Below are 23615 nucleotides of genomic sequence, written 5' to 3'. Positions count from 1 at the left end.
TCCTGCATTTGTCAACTATAGTTAGTCCTCGACTTATGACAAAAATTTGCAATTTGGAGATAAGGAGGGTGGGGAAGGAAGGGAAGGAGGGAGGGAGGAAGACTGGGAAGGAAGAGAGGAAGGGAGGGAAAGAAGGAAGGAAGGACATGTGGGAAGGAAGAGAGGAAGGAAGAAAGGAAGGCATTGTGGAACAGAAGAGGGAGGGAGGGAGGGAGGAAGGTATTGTGGGAAGGAAGAGAGGAAGGGAGGGAAAGAAGGAAGGAAGGACATGTGGGAAGGAAGAGAGGGAAGGAAGGAAGACATTGTGGAAAGGGGGAGGGAGGGAGGGAAAGAAGGGAGAAAGGAAGGAAAACACATTGTGGAAAGGAAGAAGGAGAGAAGGAGGAAGATATTGTGGGAAGGGAGAGAGGGAGGAAGACTGGGAAGGAAGGGAGAAAAGGAAGGAAGGAAGGAAAGAAGGAGGGAGAAGGATGGGAGGGTTGAAAGGAGAAAAAGGAGAACCCTTGTTAAAAACTACTAGAAACTTTATTGGAGTATTAGGACAATTAGGATTTTATTAGCATGTGAGGTAGTAGTATCTTTCTTAGGTTCTTTTCAGTCAAACAGGACAGAGTTAGACAGGATTGGGCACTGAAGGGAACTCTGACAGCATTTGTCCAAACCCTTTTCTGGAGAAAGTGTGTGTGTGTGTGTGTGTGTGTGTTTGAGTGCAGGCAGAGATGAAAAAAACAAAACCCTCCCGGGTTGTGCAAGGACGTGCAAGCTGGGAAAGAAATCTTGCCTACACGATTCGATGCACGCTCCTTTCCTGCTGTTTTACAAACAGTGTCCAACTGTGGGCATCTCTCTCTTCATCGACAGCACAGTAAATGTCATTCTTTTCTCTCTCCCACACACAAACACACAGCCACTGCACACTTCTCACAACCTCTCGATCTTCAAGGCAGCGGTCCAGGCGTGCAGTACAATTGAGCCAGCGTCTTGCTAAGAGAAGGACCCAGGTTTCTGCAGAAAAACAAGGGGAAAAGAAAAGAAGAGTCAGAGATTGTTCTAAAAGGCAAATTCTCAGGATCCTTTGGTCATTTATTCATTTATCCATCCAATTTACAGGGCGCAACTCTCTACCAACCCCCATCAGCTTACAGGTAGTCCTTGAGTTAGGACCACGATGCGTGATGACCCAAAGGGGTGTGGCACAAAGGCAACACAGTCAGATAAGCAATAAGAGTCCCTTTATTAGCTTCAACTTTGGCCCCAATGTCCAGGTTACCTTCTGGCTGGAGAAAAACTCTCCCAGGAGCAGCCTTTGCAGAAAATTCAGTCCAAAACAAGGCACACACAAACTGTAACTTAAAAGTCCAAACAAGCCAAACTGAAGTAATTAGTTTGGCATGGCAGGAGCAAGAATTTCAGACTTGAAAGCACAACAAAACTCACACATGGCAGGAACACAGATAAGCCACCTCCATACAAGATACAGTCACGTTTGCTCCCAGTAGCCTGCCTCTCTTTTAAACTCCCTTCCCAGCTGTGGCTAATGAAGGGAATCAGGGCCCTTTCCTCCCCCGTAAGCCATGCAACCCATGTTGCTCCCTTCTCCGTTCCTCCCTGTGTGCCCTAGGGTGAAGAGGGGGTGGTGGGCCTGGGTCTTCCTCTGAACTCCCTCTCCCTTGTTCTACCTCTCCCCTGCTCTGCCCAGCCAGACTTTGCCCTTCCCCAACCTCCTCCACAGCCAACGGAGCCACACTCCCACTCCCTGTCAGCTGCTCATCTTCCTCCTCGGATTCAGACTCCGACAGACTCCAAGTTTATCCATCATGGTCGTAAGTGATGATGGTTACAGAAGGGGGTCAGTCACATATGCGAACCAATTGTATGACTCTTTTTTTTTTTTGCAACGGTCGTTAAAGAAGTGTGCCAGTTGTTAAGCAAACCATGCGCATGGTTTGGCTGCAAATCTAAGGTCACATGATCAAGTTGTGGACACTTGGAAACTGGCATGGACTTACGATGGTTGTAGATTGCATATTTGCCACCTTCCTGGCCAGCTTCCCACAAGAAAAGCCAATGGGGGAAAACTGAATTCTCTTAACGACCATGTGGTTTCACTTAACAACCGGGGCAAAAAAAGGTTGAAAAAATCAGGCATGGCTCACTTAATATGCGCCTTTCTTAGTTCAGGGAGTCCTTAGCAACGGTTTGAAGTTTCAACGGCACAGAAAAAAGGGACCTAGGACCGTTTTTCACACTTACGACTGAAAATCCAGATGCTCGGCAACCGACTCATATTTATGATGGCTGCAGCGTCCCGGGGTCACGACCGTCGGACAGTCAGTGGGGGAAGCCAGATTCACTTAACAACCGTGTCCCCGACTTAACAACTGCAGGGATTCACTTTTAATGATGGCGGCAAGAAACGTGAAGTGGGGCAAAGCCCACTTCACAAATGTCTCACTTAGCAACAGAAACTTTGGGGTCAATTCTGGTCATACGTCGAGGACCATCCATGTTCTGGGTTGGGGGCTGAGGGAGCTTGTGAAAAGAGGGAAGGTGAGGAAAGAGGAAAGACCACCAACTCCAATACTCACCTCTGGAGTTGGCCACATTTGATGGTACTCAGAAGATACTCCTGACTTTCTCCATCCGGACACGCAGCGTAAGCCTCCATTAGGCTGAGAATGAAGGACACCAGGGAAGGTTACCGGATCCCACCGTCGTAAGGTAAAAGGTAAAAGGTTCCCCTCGCACATCCGCGCTAGTCATTTCCAGCACTAGGGGGCGCTGCTTATCTCCGTTACAAGGCCGAAGAGCCAGTGCTGTCCCAAGACGTCTCCGTGGTCTTGTGGCCGGCAGGACTAAACGCTGAAGGCGCAGGGAGCGCCGTTCCCTTCCCACCAAAGGGGTCCCTATTTTTCTACTTGCATTTTTTAAACATGCTTTCGAACTGCTAGGTTGGCAGAAGCTGGGACAAAGAAACGGGAGCTCACTCCGTGACGCGGCGCTAGGGATTCAAACCGCCGAACTGCCAATCTTTCTGATGGACAAGCTCAGCGTCTTGGCCACTGAGCCACTGAGCCCTTGGCCTGTCCACCGTTGACATGCCAAGAAAAAAAAAATCCCTCCATGTTTCATCGTACATGTGAATCTTAGACTTCGCCATGTAGGATGTTGCTTTAAACCAGGTTACAGCATGGTCTGTTTTGCCGGCAACCAGCCTCTAAGGCCGTGTTTCTCAACCTGGGCAGCTAGAAGATCTATTATCTCAACATCCAGAATAAATAAATAAAGGAATAATTCAGAATGTTATTGTCCAAACCATATTCTGTTTCTGTTATATTATTCATTCTCTTCGAATGAATAAGAAATCTTTAGGTGGACCACAAAGATGTACAATGCAACTACAATTCTAAGGGAGAAGTTGGTTAAACACAATGTTGACATCCACATGAATTTATTTAGTGTTAGTTAGCCAAGGTATACCGCATTAAGGGGTGGGGATTAGTTACTTTGAGTTGGCTAGCTGAAGAATTCTGGGAGTTGAAAGCTCACCCATCTTAAAGCAGGCTGGCTGGGGGATTCTGGGAGTTGAAGTCCACCCATCTTAAAGCAGGCTGGCTGGGGATTCTGGGAGTTGAAGTCCACCCATCTTAAAGCAGGCTGGCTGGGGGATTCTGGGAGTTGAAGTCCACCCATCTTAAAGCAGGCTGGCTGGGGGATTCTGGGAGTTGAAGTCCACCCATCTTAAAGCAGGCTGGCTGGAGGATTCTGGGAGTTGAAGTCCACCCATCTTAAAGCAGGCTGGCTGGGGATTCTGGGAGTTGAAAGCTCACCCATCTTAAAGCATGCTGGCTGGGGATTCTGGGAGTTGAAGTTCACCCATCTTAAAGCATGCTGGCTGGGGATTCTGGGAGTTGAAGTCCACCCATCTTAAAGCATGCTGGCTGGGGGATTCTGGGAGTTGAAGTTCACCCATCTTAAAGCATGCTGGCTGGAGGATTCTGGGAGTTGAAAGCTCACCCATCTTAAAGCATGCTGGCTGGGGATTCTGGGAGTTGAAGTTCACCCATCTTAAAGTTGCTAAGTTTGAGATACACCGATCTAAGTTACTTTGAGTTGGCTAGCTGAAGAATTCTGGGAGTTAAAGTCCACCCATCTTAAAGCAGGCTGGCTGGGGATTCTGGGAGTTGAAGTTCACCCATCTTAAAGCAGGCTGGCTGGAGGATTCTGGGAGTTGAAGTCCACCCATCTTAAAGCAGGCTGGCTGGGGGATTCTGGGAGTTGAAGTCCACCCATCTTAAAGCAGGCTGGCTGGGGGATTCTGGGAGTTGAAAGCTCACCCATCTTAAAGCAGGCTGGCTGGGGGATTCTGGGAGTTGAAGTCCACCCATCTTAAAGCATGCTGGCTGGAGGATTCTGGGAGTTGAAAGCTCACCCATCTTAAAGCATGCTGGCTGGAGGATTCTGGGAGTTGAAAGCTCACCCATCTTAAAGCATGCTGGCTGGGGGATTCTGGGAGTCCACCCATCTTAAAGTTGCTAAGCTTGAGATACACCGATCTAAGTTCATCATAGAAACTGATCTTTCCCATCAGCCAAATTTTAACCTCGGAGAGATTAAGGACAGAATCTGACCAAAACAAACAGGCCAACCCAGCCTTATGAGGCCATTATGAACAAACACCCAAGCTGTTGTCGCTGTTCCCTGCAATGTGGGAAAACTACAAGTATCGACTCAGTCCACACATTATGCGAAATCCAGGTTAACAGAACTAACCACCTCCAGCCTTCTTCCCCCATCTTCATACCTGGCGGGCGTCTTGTATTTTTCCAAAATGGCAGCTGCCTTTTCTCCACTGAGGCCGCTGACCTGCATCAGTTGCCTTGCGAAGACTTCGTACACCGTCTGTGCCTGGGAAAAGGAAGAGGGAACCGGGTTAGAAAAGAAGCGGGCTTGCCGATTGTGTGAACGCAGCTCTGGTTCAGCAAGAGGGAATCTTCTTCCCTGGTTTGTGGTTAAATGTCTGGACTAAATCCATGCAGCGCTGAAGGCACCGGGTTAGCAACTGGGAGAATTCAAATCCTGCCTCGGGCTTCGAGCCAGCCACGCTCTCTCAGCCCTAAGAAGGAGGCAATGACAAACCAAATTTAAAAATCCTTCCAAAAAGAAGAAAAGAAAAAACTCAGTGAAAGGGGCTTAAGACAAGCCAAAGGGGGGGAAAAACATAAAAATAAAAATAAGCATCCTGGAAAAGTTGGAAATGTCTGACCAGGTTTGTTAGAATAATAGAATAGAATAGAATAGAATAGAATAGAATAGAATAGAATAGAATAGAATAGAATAGAATAGAATAGAATAGAATAGAAATAGTAGAATAGGAATAGAAAGAATAGGAATAAGAATAGAAATAGAGTAGAATATAGAAATAATAGAATATGAATAGAACTAGAATAGAATAGGAATAGAATATAATAGAATAGAATATAGAGGATAGAAATAATAGAATAGGAATAGAAATAGAATAGGAATAGAACAGAACAGAATAGTAGGAATAGAATAGCATAGCTTAGCATAGCATAGCATAGAATAGAATAAGAGGATAGAAATAATTAGAATAGAATAGAATAGAAGTAGGATATAATAGAATAGGAATAGAATATAATAGAATAGAAGATAGAAGATAGAAATAATAGAATAGAATAGGAATAGAAATAGAATAGGAATAGAACAGAACAGAATAGTAGGAATAGAACAGCATAGCTTAGCATAGAATAGAATATAGAGAATAGAAACAATAGAATAGAATAGAATATAGAAATAATAGAATAGGAATAGAAATAGAATAGAATAGGAATAGAATAGAATATAGAGGATAGAAATAATAGAATAGAAATAGAAATAGAAATAGAATTCTTTATTGGACACACAAGAAATTTGTTAGTCACTAGGTTTGTACTTAGTGCAGATTGGAAAAGCAGGTAGAGAATTGTTTTGGCTATTTGCAGTTTTGCTATTCATGGGCCAGGTACTGACATACTTGTTTGTTTGCCGAATTCCTCACCTTATTTTTTACAGCCCCTTCGTTAAATTCAGCAAATGTCAGAAGCCTGCAGATACCCGCCCTGGGCTGCAGGGGGCGCTCATCCTCCAGTTCCTGCTTGGTACAACTCAAAAGCATTTTGTCCTACAGGGGAAAAATAGAGGGAAAAAATAATTTACTTACTTACAGATTAAGAGTCAGAAGGGACCTTGTAGGTCATCTATCTAGTCCAACCCCTCCTTAGAGAGAAACTCTTATCTTTAACTCGTCTTTTTCTCCATCATGGCTCTGGGTCTTTACAAGCAGTTGACTTACGTCCGATCCTTGACTTACGACTTATCCCACCCACTCCCAGAGGAATTCTGGGAGTTGAAGTCCACATGGCTTAAAGCAGGCTAGCTGGGAATTCTGGGAGCTGAAAGTCTTAAAACGCACCATCTTACGGTGGCTGAGGTTGAGAAATATTGATTTATACATGAAAAATAGCTTAACTTCAGGGCTCTATCCCCTCCTCCTCCTTTCTATGAATTTTGCATTCATATTAAAAGTGACTGATACTTGAGAGAGGGAGGGAATAAGATAAAATATAGTATATAGGGTTAGAGTTAAGTACAAATATAGGGTCTTCTGCTTGACCAGGGGGTTGGACTAGAAGACCTCCAAGGTCCCTTCCGACTGCTGTTCTATTCTATTCTATATTTCTATCCTTTATATTCTATTCTGAATCCTATTCTATTCTACTCTATTCTGAAATCTATTCTGAATTCTATTCTATTCTGTTCTATTCTAATTCCACTCTGTTATTTTAAAATATTGTTTTAATCAATTTAATTTAATATAGCAATTCCTCATTTTTATTTTCCCCTCATATTTTTTACAAGAAATTGGTAGAAATAGGCTTAGCCGAAGAGCATTGCGTCTGATCACAAGAGTTCTATCTAGCGACCGTTTGAAGTTACAAGGGCACCGGAAAAAAAAGTGACTTAAAACCGGGAAGGTTTCACACCCAAAATAGAAGTCTTAATGCTGAGATAAACAAAACAAAACAAAACAAAAAGGTAAGAGGCTAGTCCTCATGAGGTCCAAGGAGTCCACATTGCTCCAAACTTACCCTGTACTGTCTGGTCAAATGACGGGTCATGATGGTCAGATAAGCAGCAGATTCCCGAATGTCACGGGTACGTTTGACAAAGAAGCCATCTATCACCTGCCGGAAATAAAAGATGTCATCAGGATTCTGGAGATCGCCCTAATTAACTCATGAGCCTTGAGCCAAACTTCAAAAAAACTTCAAACGATTTATTAGAAGCGAACATGTCGGCATGATCTGTATGAAGCCGATTCCGAGACACATAATATAGTATCACCTATGACCCTGTTTTTCCCCCACCCCTCTGGGTGGGTCATAATTCATATTCTCCAACAAAATATGTCCATAGCCAAGAGTCATCAATCATGCTCTCCAATTAGAGGTTTGGGGCCGGCAGAAACTTCAATCACCTAGTTACTATCTTTCAAAAACTCTTTATGGAATGCACTTGATGAATGCAAGGATGGAAGGCTGAGCTGAGGCCTTGGGACAACCCAATAGTCCACAGGAACTGCCTCCAAAATTGAGCCTCTGTCTGAGATAACAGATGATTGATGATCACGGGCATCTCCAAGTTGATGCCCCTCAAAACCCCTTTGGAGGTACAATTAATGCAGCTAAAAGGAACAAGGTAGAAGAAGCAGCAACATCTGGAGCCAGATTTGGAACAACAGAGTTGGAAGGGACCTTGGAGGTCTTCCAGTCCAACCTCAATAAGAAGACCCTCTAACATTCTAGACCAATAGCTGTTCAGTCTCCTCTAGAAAACTTCCAGTGTTACAGCACCCACCACTTCTAGAAGCAACTCTTGATTGTAACTTGTTCTCGCTGACAGGAAATTTCTCCTTAAGGCTAGGTTGGATCTTCAGAATAACAGAATCTCTTTAATGATCTTCCACCCATTACTGCTTGTCCAGCCCATTGGTGGTTTGGTGTATAAGTCAACCCCCTCTTCTCTGGGACAGCCTCTTAGGTAACAGGATCACAGGGAAGAGAAATAGAAATAAAATACATAGAATAATGGAATGGAAAATAGAATAGAATACAGAAGAAAAGAGAAGAGAATACAGGATAGAATAGAATAGAATAGAATAGAATAGAATAGAATAGAATAGAATAGAATATTGGAATAGAATAGAATAGAATAGAATAGAATAGAATAGAATAGAATAGAATAGAATAGAATAGAATAGAATAGAATATTGGAAGGAATAGAATAGAATAGAATAGAATAGAATAGAATAGAATAGAATAGAATAGAATAATGGAATGGAAAATAGAATGGAATGGAATGGAATGGAATAATAACAGAATAGAGTAGAGTAGAGTAGAGTCAAGTCGAGTAGGGAATAGAGTAATAGAATAGAATAGAGCTGGAAGGGACCTTCGAGGTCTTCTAGTCCAGCCTCCTGCTCAAGTAGAACCTATGCCATCTCAGACAAGTGACTGTCCAGTCTCTTCTTAAAAGCCCCCAGTGACGGAGCACCCACAACTTCTGGTGGCCAGCTGTTCCACTGATTAATTGTTCTCCCAGTCAGGAAATTTCTCCTTATTTCTACGTTTCTCCTCTCCTTGATTAGTTTCCATCCATGGTTCCTTGTCCTGCCTTCTGCTGCTTTGGAGAATATCTCCAAAGCAACCCCGCCCCCCTTCTCTGTGGCAGCCCCTCAAATACTGAAACAGTGCTATCATGTCCCCCCCAGTCCTTCTTTACTCTAGACTAGCCAAACCCAATTCCTGCAACTATTCCTCATACGATTTAGCCTCCAGTCCCCTAATAATCTTCGTTGCTTCTGGAGTTTGAGACACAAGGAATCCCCTTCGCAGGTGAGCCTCACCTGAGTATTGATAATGGCTTGTTGCAGAGTCTTTTCGGGAAGGCTGAGGTGTTGTGCAGAATTTGCATCTTCTACCAGGTAGATGGGGTGGGAAAGACCGCACTGTCGCAGGCGGAACTGGATTCGAGACATCAGTAAAATAAAAGAATTTAAAAGTCCTTCCTGATTCTATCGCTCTGCTAAACAAGTAATTCCCTCAACACTGTCCAACTATTTACAAAGTCTACGCTACTATTCATATTAATCTTCTCATCACTCCTTATCGCCCATCCCCTCCCACTTGGGACTGTATGACTGAAAATTTGTCACTTGTATCCTTACGATTTATATTGACTGTTTCCTAGGATGATTTGATTTCTTATTGTACCCTATGACTATTATTATTATTAAGTGTTGTACCTGATGATTCTTGACTCTTGACGAATGTATCTTTTCTTTTATGTACACTGAGAGCATTTGCACCAAGACAAATTCCTTGGGTGTCCAATCACACTTGGCCAATAAAAGATTCTATTCTATTCTTTATTCCGATATTCTATTCTATTCTATTCTATTCTATTCTATTCTATTCTATTCTATTCTATTCTATTCTATTCCATTCCACTCCACTCCACTCCACTCTATTCCATTCCACTCCACTCCACTCTATATTCCATTCCATTCCATTCCATTTTCTATTCTATTCTATTCTATTCTATTCTATTCTATTCTACTCTACTCTATTCTATTCTATTCTACTCTACTCCATTCCACTCCACTCCACTCCACTCCACTCCATTCCACTCCACTCCACTCTATATTCCATTCCATTCCATTCCATTTTTCCATTCCACATTCTATTCTATTCTATTCTATTCTATTCTATTCCCTCCATCCCTCTATTCCATTCCCTCCACTCTACTATCTACCATTTCTACTCTACTCTACTCTATTCTATTCTATTCTATTCTACTCTATTCTCTATTCTTCCACTCCACTCCACTCCATTCCATTCCCTCCACTCCACTCCATATTCCATTCCATCCACTCCATTTCATCCACATTCTATTCTATTCTTCTATTCTATTCCATTCCATTCCATTCCATTCTCCATTCCATTCCACATTCTATTCTATTCTATTCTATTCTATTCTATTCTATTCTATTCTATTCTATTCTATTCTATTCTATTCTATCAAGTCCGGAATTTGGAGGCTGCTACCTTTTGTTCCCGGAAGCGACCGTCAATGATGCTACTGCATAAATCCGGCATCCGTTTCCGCTCTACCACGTAGTCTAAAACCAGCTCACGAGCCGTGGTTGGCGGCAAGAGTTCTGGGAAAAAGGAGATTAGAACAAGAATTGAATCCCGGGGAAGCAGAGAGTGGAGCTCTTCTCCATTTAGGGATAAACGTTTTAGGTTCACCAACCCCTGCCAGGAATTTCTCACCCACCTGCCCCATGGGGACCCCGCTCTCTGGCCACCCAGAGGAAATCACCAACGTGGAGCTTCCGGATGCTAAACGGGACGTTGTGACCTTGGAGTTCGCGCACCAGCTCCTGTTTACGGGACGTGGGGCCGCTGAAAGCAGGAGGGGGAAAAAGCGCTTTTCACAATCTATTTTATGGAGGAATTCCTTCCCCCCCCCCCCCTTCTTCCTTTAGTTGTTTTCTTGCAGACATTTCATGACCAAACTAGAGGACATCATCAGTGCTGGAAGGGAGGAGGGTTGTGGAGAGGAGGAGGAGGAGGAGGAGGAGGAGGACTGTGGGGTCCTTAGTGCTTGGTGGTTTTCTTGCAGACATTTCATGACCCAACTGGGGAACATCATCAGTGCTAGAAGGGAGCTGGGTTTTGTACAGCAACACCCTCTCCCCCGTGCCTATTGCACACAGGCTGTGGTTTTAGCGTGGCAGCTGCTTACCCCGTGGTCTCGATGAAATCCACGCAAAGGATCACATCGAACCCTCCAGGTCGCAGCACAAACTGGGGTTTCGACAGCCCCAAGTTAGGCCTTTCACAGCTAGATCTAGAAAGAAAGAAGAAAGAAAGAAAGAAAGAAAGAAAGAAAGAAAGAAAGAAAGAAAGAAAGAAAGAAAGAAGAAAGAAAAAACAAAACCACCAGAGATGTGACCGCTGGGCCAGGTGTAAATTTTTAGGTAGTCCTCATCTTATGACCGTAATAAGAGCCTGCCCACGAGAGTCGTTCAGTCATGACGACGGCAAAATGGACCATTGCATTCACTGACCTGATGTTATGGCCTGTTTTTGTAGCTGGGTTTTTTTTTTTAAGCAAATCGCTACCACGGGGAAGTGACTCTGCCATCGTTATGTGAACTCCACGGACGTTAAAGCGAACCCGTTGTTTGTTTGGTTCTGGAGCATTTGGGGCTTTTTTGGCCAAGAAGCCATGGAAATTTGGAATGGAATTTTTGCCAATTCTTTGCAGGGGAAATTCCGGTTTCGTTTGCGGCCGTTCAGTCAAGAATTACCTGCATTTATTGGTGGGGCTGCTATCTGAATTTTCTGAGCCCAAGGAGCTTCCGTCGTTTTCCTCCACAACAGCTTCTCCAGTTTGGGGTGTTGTGGCTTTTGTGGTGCTGGAATTGTTTTCCTCCAACTCTTCGAAGGCTCGCAACTCCTGGGCTACTTTCAGCCCTGCTTCGGTCAGCGAATATCTGGTTGGAAAAAGAGTTTGCAAAATCAAAATAGTTCTGGGGCCCAGTTCTCTTGAAATCCCTACTCACAACCTCCCCTGACAATTTTAGCCTTCCAAATGTTTAAATTTGGATGTTCCCTTTTAACTTGTACTATTGTACCTTTGTTCTTCATTGTTTTTTTAAGTGTGCTTTCAGTTGGGGTCTGACAAGGTTTTAGTGCTTTATGGTAAACCACCCAGAGTCGCTTAGGAGAGATGAGGGGTGTAGAACTTTTAATAAATAAAATTAGTGAAATAAAATGAAGGGGGGACAAACATAGTCCTAAGACAAATTTAACCCTTGATTGGTGCTTCTCTCGTGGTGGAGCCTTTCAACCATCTTCCTGAGGCTTTGAATAGCTCCCTCCATTGATCCATCCACCCATCCTTCCATCCATCCTTCCTTCCATCCTTCCATTATCCATCCATCCATCCTTCCATCCATCCTTCCATCATCCATCCATCCATCCATCCATCCATCCATCCATCCTTCCTTCCATCCTTCCATCCGTCCTTCCATCCATCCTTCCATCATCCATCCATTCCTTCCATCCATCTTTCCTTCCATCATCCTTCCTCCTTCCATCCATCCTTCCTTCCATCCTTCCATCATCCATCCTTCCATCATTGCTTCCATTCATCCTTCCTTCCATCCTTCCATCCATCCATCCCTTCCATCCCTTCCATCCTCATCCATCCGCCTTCCATCCGTTTCCTTCCATCCATCCTTCCATCCATCCTTCCATCATCCATTCATCCTTCCATTATCCATCCATCCTTCCTTCCATCTGTCCATCTTTCCATCATCCATCCTTCCTTCCATTCATCCTTCCTTCCATCCTTCCATCATCCATCCTTCCATCATTCATCCTTCCTTCCATCCTTCCATTATCCATCCTTCCATCCATCCTTCCATCATCCATCCATCCATCCTTCCTTCCTTCCTTCCGTCCGTCCGTCCGTCCTTCCTTCCTTCCATCCATCCTTCCTTCCTTCCATCTGTCCATCCTTCCATCATCCATTCACCCCCTATTCTCTCTTGGACTTACAAGCATAGATTGTCAACAGTTGCGCCAACACTCTTAAAACACTACAAGTTCAAGAAAACCAATGAGGTGCAGGTAGATTCTCCCCACTCCCACTCTTTAGTATAACATAATCAACCTGGCTGGAATATTAGTCTTGAGGACTAGCTCCTTGCGAATCAGAGTGCTGACAGCAGACCAGGTGGTGTTCTTACTTCCAGGATCGGCCTGTAATGGAGGAATCAACAGGGAAAATTGCTAGCCTAAATAGCAATAGAATTATTAATACAATATCACATACAATAATGCTATAGCTGCCATCAAGTTTGGTCTCGTGGTTAAGGCATCAGGTTAGAAACTGGGAGATGGTGAATTCTAGTTCCATTTTAGGCATGAAAGCTGGCTGGGTGACTTTGGGCCAATCACCAGGAGACGGTGAGTTCTAGTCCTGCCTTAGGCACGAAAGCCGGCTGGGTGACTTTGGGCCAATCACCAGGAGACGGTGAGTTCTAGTCCTGCCTTAGGCACGAAAGCCGGCTGGATGACTTTGGGCCAATCACCAGGAGACGGTGAGTTCTAGTCCTGCCAGGCACGGCCGACTGGATGACTTTGGGCCAATCACCAGGAGACGGTGAGTTCTAGTCCTGCCTTAGCACGAGCCGGCTGGATGACTTTGGGCCAATCACCAGGAGACGGTGAGTTCTAGTCCTGCCTTAGGCACGGCCGGCTGGATGACTTTGGGCCAATCACCAGGAGACGGTGAGTTCTAGTCCTGCCTTAGGCACGAAAGCCGGCTGGATGACTTTGGGCCAATCACCAGGAGATGGTGAGTTCTAGTCCTGCCTTAGGCACGAAAGCCGGCTGGGTGACTTTGGGCCAATCACCAGGAGACGGTGAGTTCTAGTCCTGCCTTAGGCACGAAAGCCGGCTGGGTGACTTTGGGCCAATCACCAGGAGACGGTGAGTTCTAGTCCTGCCTTAGGCACGAAAGCCGGCTGGGTGACTTTGGGCCAATCACCAGGAGACGGTGAGTTCTAGTCCTGCCTTAGGCACGAAAGCCGGCTGGGTGACTTTGGGCCAATCACCAGGAGACGGTGAGTTCTAGTCCTGCCTTAGGCATGAAAGCCGGCTGGGTGACTTTGGGCCAATCACCAGGAGATGGTGAGTTCTAGTCCCGCTTTAGGCACAAAGCCAAGTGGATGTCTTTGAGCCGATCACTCTCCCTCATCCCTAGGAGGCAGGTGATGGCAAACCAGAAAACTATGCCAAGAAAATTACAGCGACTAACCCAGGCAGCCACCAGGAGACAAAAACTGACTTGAAGACACACACACACACAAAGAATCAATCTTCAATCAATTTAATCCCTTAATTGTTAATTAATTGGTGCAATAACAAGCAGGGAGAGGATCAGCTTACCAAAAAGAAGGATTTATCACAGAGAGGCTGAGCACTTTTCTGCAGTTCTGGTTTGGTCAGGTAGTCCCGAGACTCAGGTTTCTAAGAAAGAAATGCAAAAGACACCACAAACATTCAACACAACCTCCAGCGTTTGCTTCCTTGTTTCTACCTTCGAGTCTAAATTCACGCCGTTTAAACTTCTCAAGCTAACAGCCGGTGCACAATTAATTATCCCATTTCCAGAAGTCTTCAAAGGGTGCCATGCATCCCCTACCATCCCCCCCAAAATCTTCCAGGTTCCCAAGCACCCAAATTTGGATCGTACGACTGTGGGGGATGGCGCAATGCTTGTAAACTGCGAGGACTGGTTGTCCGTCTCTTTTTTTTTCAGGGCCTTCGTAACTTTAAATATATATTTTTTATTTTTTATCTTTTAAAAGCATCTCCTTAGATGAACAATGGGGTTCCAGGTTTTCACATTTTCATACAGACGTGACCAGCTTTCATATCCAAATTTCTATCATATTATTACTTATGACCATTTTCTCTAAGTAATCTCATGCATTACTTAACAGCATTATCCTTATTCTTATTCAATTTCTATATTCATTACTCTTATTTTATACAATCTCATTTCATATTATAGCTTACTTCATTTTTCTTTAAATATTCTCATTTAACAATTTTATCCATATTCTTATTCAATTTCTATGCACATATATCAACTTTCATATCCAAATTTGTATCATATTATTACTTATTAACTTTTTCTTTAAATAATCTCCTGCAGTATTATCCACATTCTTATTCAATTTCTACATTCATTTACTCTTATTTTATACAATCTCATTTTACATTATAGCTTCTTTCATTTTTCTTTAATTTTTTTTGTAACTTTAAATGGTCACTAAAACGAACGGTTGCCAGTCGAGAACGATCTCGATGTAGATCTAGATCGCAACCAGATGATTCAAGCCTAATGTCAACTCATAAAATATTTCTATGGTCTTTTTAGAGTTGCCAACAGAAAGGGAGGGGGTTTGAAAGAGCAGTGCAGCAGCTTGGAAATCGAAAGTGCATTCCATCAAGAGTTGTTCAAAGATAGTAACTAGGTGACTGAAGTTTTTGCTGCGCAAATATGTTAACTGGAGAGCATGATTGATGACTCTGGGCTATGGCTGTGTCCCATTGGAGAATAGGAATTAGGATACACCCAGGAGGTGGGGGAAAACCAGGGTCAAGGATGATAAGGAATTATGTGTCTCAGAGTCAGCTACACCCAGGCAATGCTGGATCTTTTAACTCCCAATAAATCCTTTTGAAGTTTTGGAAGTTTGGCTCGAGATTTAATTGGGGTGGCTGCCAGAATCCTGACACCTGAAATGTTTCTGCAGACCAGCGAGGTTGGCATCAACTGTATCTTACCAGGGTGTTGTGATAGAGCGCCAACAGCACAGCATAAGCTGGAGATCGCCGAGTTGGCATGTAACCCCGGGCCCGGTGCCGTGGAACAGTCTGCTTTTTCTGCAAAGAAAATGAAATAAAACCAGGCATGTCTTTTTTAAGGGTTGGAGGGAGTTATTATTGCTATTGTTTAGACCAGGGGTGTCCAACCTTGGCAACTTTAAGACTTGTGGACTTCAACTCCCAGAATGCCTCAGCCAGCTTTGCTGGCTGAGGCATTCTGGGAGTTGAAGTCCACAAGTCTTAAAGTTGCCAAGGTTGGACACCCCTGGTTTAGACTGTATTTAAAGGGACACGGTGGCTCAGTGGCTAAGACGCTGAGCTTGTCAATCAGAAAGGTCGGCAGTTCGAGTCCCTAGCGCTGTGTAAGGGAGTGAGCTCCCGTTACTTGGCTCAGCTTCTGCCAACTTAGCAGTTCGAAAGCACGTAAAAATGCAGGTAGAAAAATAGGGACCCTTTTGGTGGGAACAGCGTTCCGTGCGCCTTCGGCATTTAGTCATGCCGGCCGCATGACCACAGAGACGTCTTCGGACAGCGCTGGCTCTTCGGTTTTGTGACGGACATGAGCGGCGCCCCCTAGAGCCAGAAACGACCAGCACGGATGTGCAACGGGAACCTTTACCGTTACCTTGCTAAACTGTATTTGGCATTTTTGTCCACTGATAATCTATCAAGAACCAACCTAGAACTAAAGAAAAATTTCCTGATGGTGGGAACAATTAATCCGTTTATGAATTGTTTGCCTCTGGAAGTTGTGGGAGCTCCATCACTGGAGGTTTTTAAGAAGGGACTGGAGAGCCGTTTGTCTGATATGGTATAGGGTTTTCTGCCTAAGCAAGGGGCTGGACTAGAGGACCTCCAAGGTCCCTTCCAACTCCACTATTCTGATAGCAGTCTTGTAACATTTGAGGGGCTGTCACAGAGAGGAGCAGGTCACCTTATTCTCTGACACACCTGAAGGCAGGAGAGGAAGCAATGGATGGAAACTAATCAAGGAGAGAAGCAACCTAAAACTAAGGCGAAATTTTTTAGATAGGGAAAACAATTAACTAGTGGAACTGCTTGCCACTAGAAGTTATAGGTGCTCCATCACTGGAGGTTTTGAAGAAGAGACTGGACAGCCGTTTGTCTGAAATCTTGTATAGAGTCAATGGATGGAAACTGATCAAGGAGAGATTCAACCTGGAAATAAGGAGAAACTTTCTGACAGTGAGAACAATCAACCAATGGAACAGCTGTGAGAGCGTCATCACTGGAGGCTTTCAAGAAGAGATTGCCAGAAATGGTGTAGGGTCTCCTGCTTGGGCAGGGGGTTGGACTAGATGACCTCCAAGTTCCCTTCCAACTCTTGTTATTTTATTTTGCACTGTTCTGAGTCGAAGCTGGAAAGCAGGTCAGTGGGGTGGGGAGGGAATGGGGATTTTGCAGTATCCTTCCTCTGCCACGCCTACCAAACCACACCCACCAACCATGCCACACCTACCAAGTGACACCCACAGAACCGGTAGTAAAAAAAGAAATTGAATCCCACCACTGGTCTGGTTTGCAGGACGTCAGCTCTGCCGAGTAAAGCTGCCTTTCGCAATTGACTGACAGTGATTTCGGGGTCAATGCCGATCCATGAGTTACAGAGTTGGAAGGGACCTTGTAGGTCATCTAGTCCAACCTCCCCCCGGCCCAACTATGATCAAGAGGCGCTCCAGTTATTTTCAGATTGCACGCAAGGTGCCTATTGTCGTTATAAAATTTATTTGTCGTCCATCTCGGGGTTCAGGGGACTCCGAGTTCTCTCCACCCCTCTCCCCTGTCCATCAAGAATTACCTGCATGCACAAAAAGTTGCAAACATCCCCGGAATGAGCGGAGGAACACTATCCATACCGACTTCCTCACCTTTGAGGGTTGCTCTTGAGGCTGGACTGGCTCCAGAGAGGACAGGGCAGGTGGTAGCACCAGCCTATCGCTGTAAGTTGGATCATCAACATCTTCATGACCTTTACAAGGAGACGTCAGGATTGGCCCACCTGGAATGCATGTTACAAACTCTTTCAACCAAGCTTCTGAGCCATGAAGTGTGTGTTCTGACCCAACCTGGTTCGAAGAGAGCCAACACCAGACAAAGGCAGCAGCCCCCACTTTTTAAGGTTTCATCTACGAATTCTGTTTTCTTCATAGATAAAAGGCTGCTTTTCCAACTAATTAGCTCTGACAAGAAAGAGCCTTGCCAAGTTGTTTTTCAAGGCTGCCAAAAACCCACAGATAATAAATAGTTTACAAGAGTTTTCAAAGACTAACTATAATGTCCACAAGGCTGAGTTTCAAAACGTCTTTGCCTTCTGCAAAGTACATTTGTTTCACAGCTGGCTTTTATCTTCTTGAAGGAGGGGCCATTACCTTGCAGCCTTACTCCCAAGTCACCCATGCTGCTGCAGCTGCTCTCTCCTACGAGCAATCCTGCGCACACGCGCACTTGGCACAGGCTCCTCAGGAACCTCCTCATCATTGCTGCCAGTCCGCACAATCTCTGAAGGCAGCAGTCCACTCCCTAATGGTCCTGGCCCTTCATCTGAGTCCTCGCTCTCCTCAGCCATCCACACCTGCTGCCGGCTAACCACAACGGTATGTCATGCTTATTCAAGCTTTTTCAAAGGAACATTAAAAAAAATGAACACCAACTCAGGTGGTCCTCGAGTTACGACCACAATTTGAAACACCCCGAATGCAATCGCGTGAACATGGGTACGGGGCCCTCCTGTCTGAATCGGGGTCATAAGTAGCCTGGCGTGGGTCCTAGTGAACGGTCGGTAAGCTACTGTTCGTAAGTTGAGAACTACCGATAGCGATCACAGGCCCCTCTCCTTCCATACCGGCCGGTGCTGTATCGTCTTGGGTGCTGCGGTGTCTCTCCAGCTGTTCATCCAGCTGACGGCAGATCTTCTCCCCAAAATACATCAGAATCCGAGCCTCGCGGCCACTGCGCAGAGGGAGGGGGTACTTGCGGAGGGAGCTCAGGGCCTGCGCACGACAAAGAGAGATGGACTCTAGATAATTGTGATCAGCTAAGAATCACCAAAATTGTTCCTGGTTAGTGCACCAAAGTAGAATAGCATAAAATGTAGAATAGAATAGAATGTAGAATAGACTAGACTAGAATAGAATATAGAATAGACTGGAATAGAATAGAATAGAATAGAATAGAATAGAATAGAATAGAATAGAATAGAATAGAATAGAATAGAATAGAATAGAATAGAATAGAATAGAATATAGAGTGGAGTGGAGTGGAATGGAGTGGAATAGAATAGAATAGAATAGAATAGAATAGAATAGAATAGAATAGAATAGAATAGAATAGAATAGAATATCGGAATAAAGAATAGAATAGAATGTAGAATAGAATGTAGAATAAAATAGAATGTAGAATAGAATAGTTGGAAGGGACCTTGGAGGTCTTCTAGTCCAACCCCCTGCTTAGGCAGTAAGCCCTATACCACTTAATACATTTTTAATTTCATGATTCATAAGCAGTCATCTATGTATCACTATGATTATAGTGATACATAGATTATTATTATTACCCTGCCTTTCGGATCCACGCTGACATTGGTATGATGAATAATGGACATAAAGACATTATTAATTGGCTTAATGGTATTAATATAACCACGCTTACCAATTCTCATGACCAATCTAATTAATATACTGATTAAAACACAAATGGTTACGCTGGTCTCACTTACACTCAAAACTCTGCTCTTATTAAGCGAAGTGCACTAATAGATATGCTGATTCCTGCCTAATTGCATTGATTGCTATGATAACAACTATTGTAAATGACCTTGTAGCAAAAGCTGGGCTAATTATTGCATCTTTTATTATATATATATGTATGTATGTATGTATGTATGTATGTATATATGTATATATATATGAATATATATGTGTGTGTATATATATGTATATATATCGTTATTCTCCCGCTTGAGCGGGGGGGTTGGACTAGATGACCTAGAAGGTCCCTTCCAACTCTGATTATCTGTTATCTGCCTTAATAGAAAATGTGTCCCAAGACAGACACTCATGGGAGGCGGGGCTTGCTGCGGTGGGCGGGGCTTACACGTTCATAGGCCCGTTGGCTCTTGAGGCGTCCGTTCTCCTCGGCCTGGTCGCGCCATTCCTCCAGCCATCGCGTAAATAAAGGATTCGGGCCTTCCTGCGGCAGTTTCGGCATTTTTCAAAGGCCGGCAGCGGCTTTTTTCTCCCCTCCGCTTTCTTTCCCTTTCGCGCTCTCGTGCTTTTAAAAACAGGAAACCATCGAGTTTTTTGCACCAAAGAGTTGCAGGCGGGCAGAGCGCCTGTGCGCCGATTGGTCGGCGCAGCCGCAGTTCGTCCGTGGTGACTCTTCGGAGGAAGCCATAGAGATAGAAAATGTAGAGAAGTCCTTACTGATTTCACCAATGCTCCTAATTGCTCTTTGCAGAAAATATACTACAAAATTCAATATTTTACTGCGCTTGGCCCATCTTACTCTGTATATAAAGCAAACTATACAAAAAAGCATCACAAATCTGCCTCTTTAACTGTCCTCTCCAGTCTTAGGAATATTTTAAATCTTTAGGAGGTTTAATATAGACTTCAATTTTTGAATTCCCAAATCAGCATAATTCTGGGGAAACAGACACTTGGTAATTATGTCATTCTCTTCAATCAGTGTTTCTCAATCCCTGCATTTTGGCTTGCAGAATTCCCAAGCCAGCGTGGGAATTCTGGGAGTTGGGTTCATACTGCTCGTAAGGCATGCTGGCTGGGGAATTATGCGAGTTGAAAGTCCTTAAAGCTGCCAAGGTTAAAAAATACTAGCCAAGAGGCGTGTACAATATTTACCATGGGCAACTGTTAAGGAAAATAAATATAAAGTAGCAATGGTGTATAAACACATCTGCCCATAATCTAAACTTATAAATCTATTCTTTGCTCCAGGATGATAAAAAGCATGTGCTCTCCATCTATTTTTTTTAAGACATTGCTTTCCTGTTGGGAATAAATGAATGAATGAATGAATGAATGAATAAATTCCTGCTTCAAACATTTCAAATTTATAAGCTAAGAAGAATAGGACAAGAAAAATTTGCTGATCATCTTACCCAGTCTGGTATCAAAAGTTTCAGAAACTACTTTGAAACAAGTTTGGAGAGCAAACCACTGCCAAAATCTAAAACCCGAGCTACTTTCTATTATTTCAAATGCTAAAATGTCTCTGCATTAAATATGGGTCATGTATTTTCAAAATACTGGGGCCTATGTACACAGTTGCTATGTGCAATATTACTTATTCTGGACAAGCATAAACTGTTCGATGGAATCAGAAGTTTTTTGGGGGTGGATCAGTCTTCAGGTAAGCTGCTTATCCCGGTTACAAGCCTAGCTGTTTGTTCCTGTTCATAATAATAGTAAATCTATTTATATCCTGATTTTCATCAGAAAGGTCTCTTTTTTCCCATCATCTGCTAAAAGATCCTTTTCACTGAAGAAGTTACAAATAAGAGATATTATTTCCAAGCATTTTTACTGGAATAAATCTTTCTGCCGCCCCACAGATTAGGGCTTTCCTGTTACAGATTAGTTATACTTTAACCAGATTTTAAAACTAGTTCTCCCACTATCACCGAAACAGCATGTGAGATTCAACAGGCCTTTGATCTGATTTAGCGCCTTAAGCTCTACCAATTTGTTCTTTGGGAGAAAAAGCTGGCATTTAAAGCCAGCCTGGATTATTAACCATGAACAAAACTAAGTCCCTGTTTAGAGCACAAGGAAAGGAGGGGCACCCCAGGTTTTTTTCCTTCCAGCAATTATACTTTTAACTCTTTCACAGCCATGCCTAACATTATTAGATTTTCCCCATATTTGGCCTCTGTTCGATTTTAATCTGCCTTGTTTTTTTTTAAATGTTTTCATCACCTAGGGCAGTGACTAATGTTTAAAAGTTTGGTTGGAGGGTGTTGCCCGAAATCACATTTATCATGGTCTCCTGGCATAAGATGTTTGCTTCTGACTCGTTGCTGTCAATCTGCTTCAACCCTTGAAGTGATTTGGGAAAAAGGGTTCTTGAGCGGAGAAAAGGAATAAAAACTAAAGAATAAAGAGTGAAAACTGCTTATGGGTTTGAAAAGATTGGATGGGTTATTTTTGTGTGTTAATTTCATGACAATAATTGTGATATGAGGCGGAGAATGCAACATTTAGCGAAAAAAATGTTGGGTAGAATGCCTTATTCAGGAGCTAGGATGTGGGGTTGGATTTAACACGAGTGGAACAAAAAACTGAGTCAGCCCTCCCCCCCCCCCAAAAAAAACAGGCAGCAATCTATACAGGTAATCCTCAATTTACAACACCACATTTCTGTTGCTAAGGGAGATGTTGGTTAAGTGAGGTTTTTTGCGCCATTTGTTAAGTAAGTTACATGGTTGTTAAGTGAATCAGGCTTTCCAATTTGCTCGTCAGAAGGTCACGCTACAACCGTCATAAATACGAGCTATTGATGTCCTTGATGTACAATAGAGCCTCAAATTCCTGTGGTTAAGCAAGAAAGTTATTAAATTGTCCCAGGGTACAACTGTTTATTGCCCAGAGTTGTTAACTGAATAACCCTCCAGTGATTAAGTTAGTGACCCGGTTGTTAAGTGAACCTGGTTTCCCCATTGACTCTGCTTATCAGGTCACAAAAGGAAACCCGGAACACTGCACTGCAACCGTCATAAATACGAGTCAGTTGCCAAGCGGCTGAATTTTGATCACATGACCACAGGGATGCTGCCAGTGTGAAAAATGAATCAAGTGGTCGTTAAGCAGTTGAACTGCACCCATCTTAAAGCACGATGACTAGGGAATTCTGGGAGTCAAAGTCCACCCATCTTCAAGTGTGCCTACTGGGGAATTCTGGGAGTTGAGGTCCTGCCCTCTTAAAAGTTGCTGTTCATCCATCTATCCCTGCATCTCCCCTCCCTCCATGCTTCTCCCTTCCTCCATCCTTTTCTCCATCCCTCCATTCTCCATCCTTCCATCCATCCCTCTCTCCAGCCATCCACCCCCCGCCTTTTCTCCATCCATCCATCCTTTTCTCCCTCCCTCCCCATTTCTCCCTCCCTCCCTCCCTCCCTCTGTCCATTCCTCTCTCCATCCATCCCTCCATCTATCCTCTTTCCATCCATCCATCCATCCATCCAATCTCTCCATCCACCCCCTCTCCCTCCCTCCAACCATCCATGATCTCTCCCTCCCTCCATCCCTTTCTCCCTCCCTCCAGCTCTCTCCATTGTCCCATCCCTTCCTCCCTCCATTTCTCCTTTCATCCTTTTCTCCATCCATTCCTCTCTCCATCCATCCATCCATCTATCTATCTATCCCTCTTTCCATCCATCCTTCCAATCTCTCCATCCAACCCTCTCTCCCTCCCTCCAACCATCCACGATCTCTCCCTCCCTTCATCCCTTTCTCCCTCCCTCCCTTTGCCCCCTTCCTCCATTTCTCTCCCTCCCTCCCTCTCTCCATCCATCCATCTCTCCCCTCCATCCTTTTCTCCCTCCCTCCATCTCCCTCCCATATCCCATCCCTCCCTCCCTCCATTTCTCCTTCCATCCTTTTCTCCATCCGTTCCTCTCTCCATCCATCCATCCATCCAATCAATCTCTCTCCCTCCCTCCCTCCCTGTCTCCTTCCTTTTGCAGCCCTATCCGCACCGGGCGCTGCCCACCTTCCCGACTGCGGTACCCGGGCGATGCGGCCGGAGGGCGCCCGTGTGCCAGGCGCTGCGCTTCCCCCGCGCCCTCGCTTCAAATGCCCATATAAGGGCAAATCGGGCTGCGGGAAAGGAGGCGCTGACGGGGCTCGATCACACCTTATTTGGACTCGCTTCGCAGCCTCGCGGAAAGGAAGGTGGCGGGGAGGGAGGGGGGGGAGACGGGCGCGCGGCTCTTCCTCGCCCGGCCCTGCTTTGTTTTCCGCTCCTGCGCTTGCCCCGCGCTTCAGCCGCCTTGGCCTGGGCTGGTCCCTTCGCCTGCCCACTGTCCGGGTTGCACAAGCC

At 44.5% G+C, this 23615-nt stretch overlaps 1 protein-coding gene across 2 annotated transcripts; it reads right to left on the bottom strand.

Annotated features, from left to right (window-relative positions):
• Positions 1-524: 524 nt before the first annotated feature.
• MUS81 (MUS81 structure-specific endonuclease subunit) lies at positions 525-23377 on the bottom strand. Of its 2 annotated transcripts, XM_087943525.1 has the most exons (17): positions 23286-23377; positions 19650-19826; positions 18400-18547; positions 17426-17556; positions 15495-15593; positions 14088-14168; positions 12808-12896; positions 11438-11623; positions 10870-10974; positions 10399-10526; positions 10167-10279; positions 8966-9082; positions 7149-7244; positions 6059-6181; positions 4805-4908; positions 2589-2672; positions 525-1005 (listed from the first exon to the last, which is right to left on the bottom strand). In XM_087943525.1, exons 2-17 carry the CDS (start codon positions 19761-19763, stop codon positions 939-941), a joined length of 1785 nt encoding a protein of 594 aa, XP_087799651.1. In that variant the 5' UTR covers positions 19764-19826; positions 23286-23377; the 3' UTR covers positions 525-938. The 2 variants fall into 2 exon arrangements, with proteins under 2 accessions (XP_087799651.1, XP_087799650.1); XM_087943524.1 differs by lacking the exon at positions 23286-23377 and having other exon boundaries at positions 19650-19933.
• Positions 23378-23615: the final 238 nt, after the last annotated feature.

This window comes from Notechis scutatus, chromosome 14 (assembly GCF_049901735.1).
Source record: "Notechis scutatus isolate UNSWTSFEM ecotype Mainland chromosome 14, rNotScu1.2, whole genome shotgun sequence".
NCBI lineage: Eukaryota > Metazoa > Chordata > Lepidosauria > Squamata > Elapidae > Notechis > Notechis scutatus.
The sequence above is the reverse complement of the archived record's forward strand: the minus strand, read 5'-3'. Positions and strand labels throughout refer to the sequence as shown.

Coding starts and splice junctions, on each gene's coding strand:
- MUS81 (XM_087943525.1), bottom strand. CDS start 19,763: ATGCCGAAACTGCCGCAGGAAGGCCCGAATCCTTTATTTACGCGATGG. Junction 6,182..7,148: donor ATTTGACCAGACAGTACAGG/GTAAGTTTGGAG, acceptor TTTCCCCTGTAG/GACAAAATGCTTTTGAGTTG. Junction 2,673..4,804: donor AAATACAAGACGCCCGCCAG/GTATGAAGATGG, acceptor CTTCATTCTCAG/CCTAATGGAGGCTTACGCTG.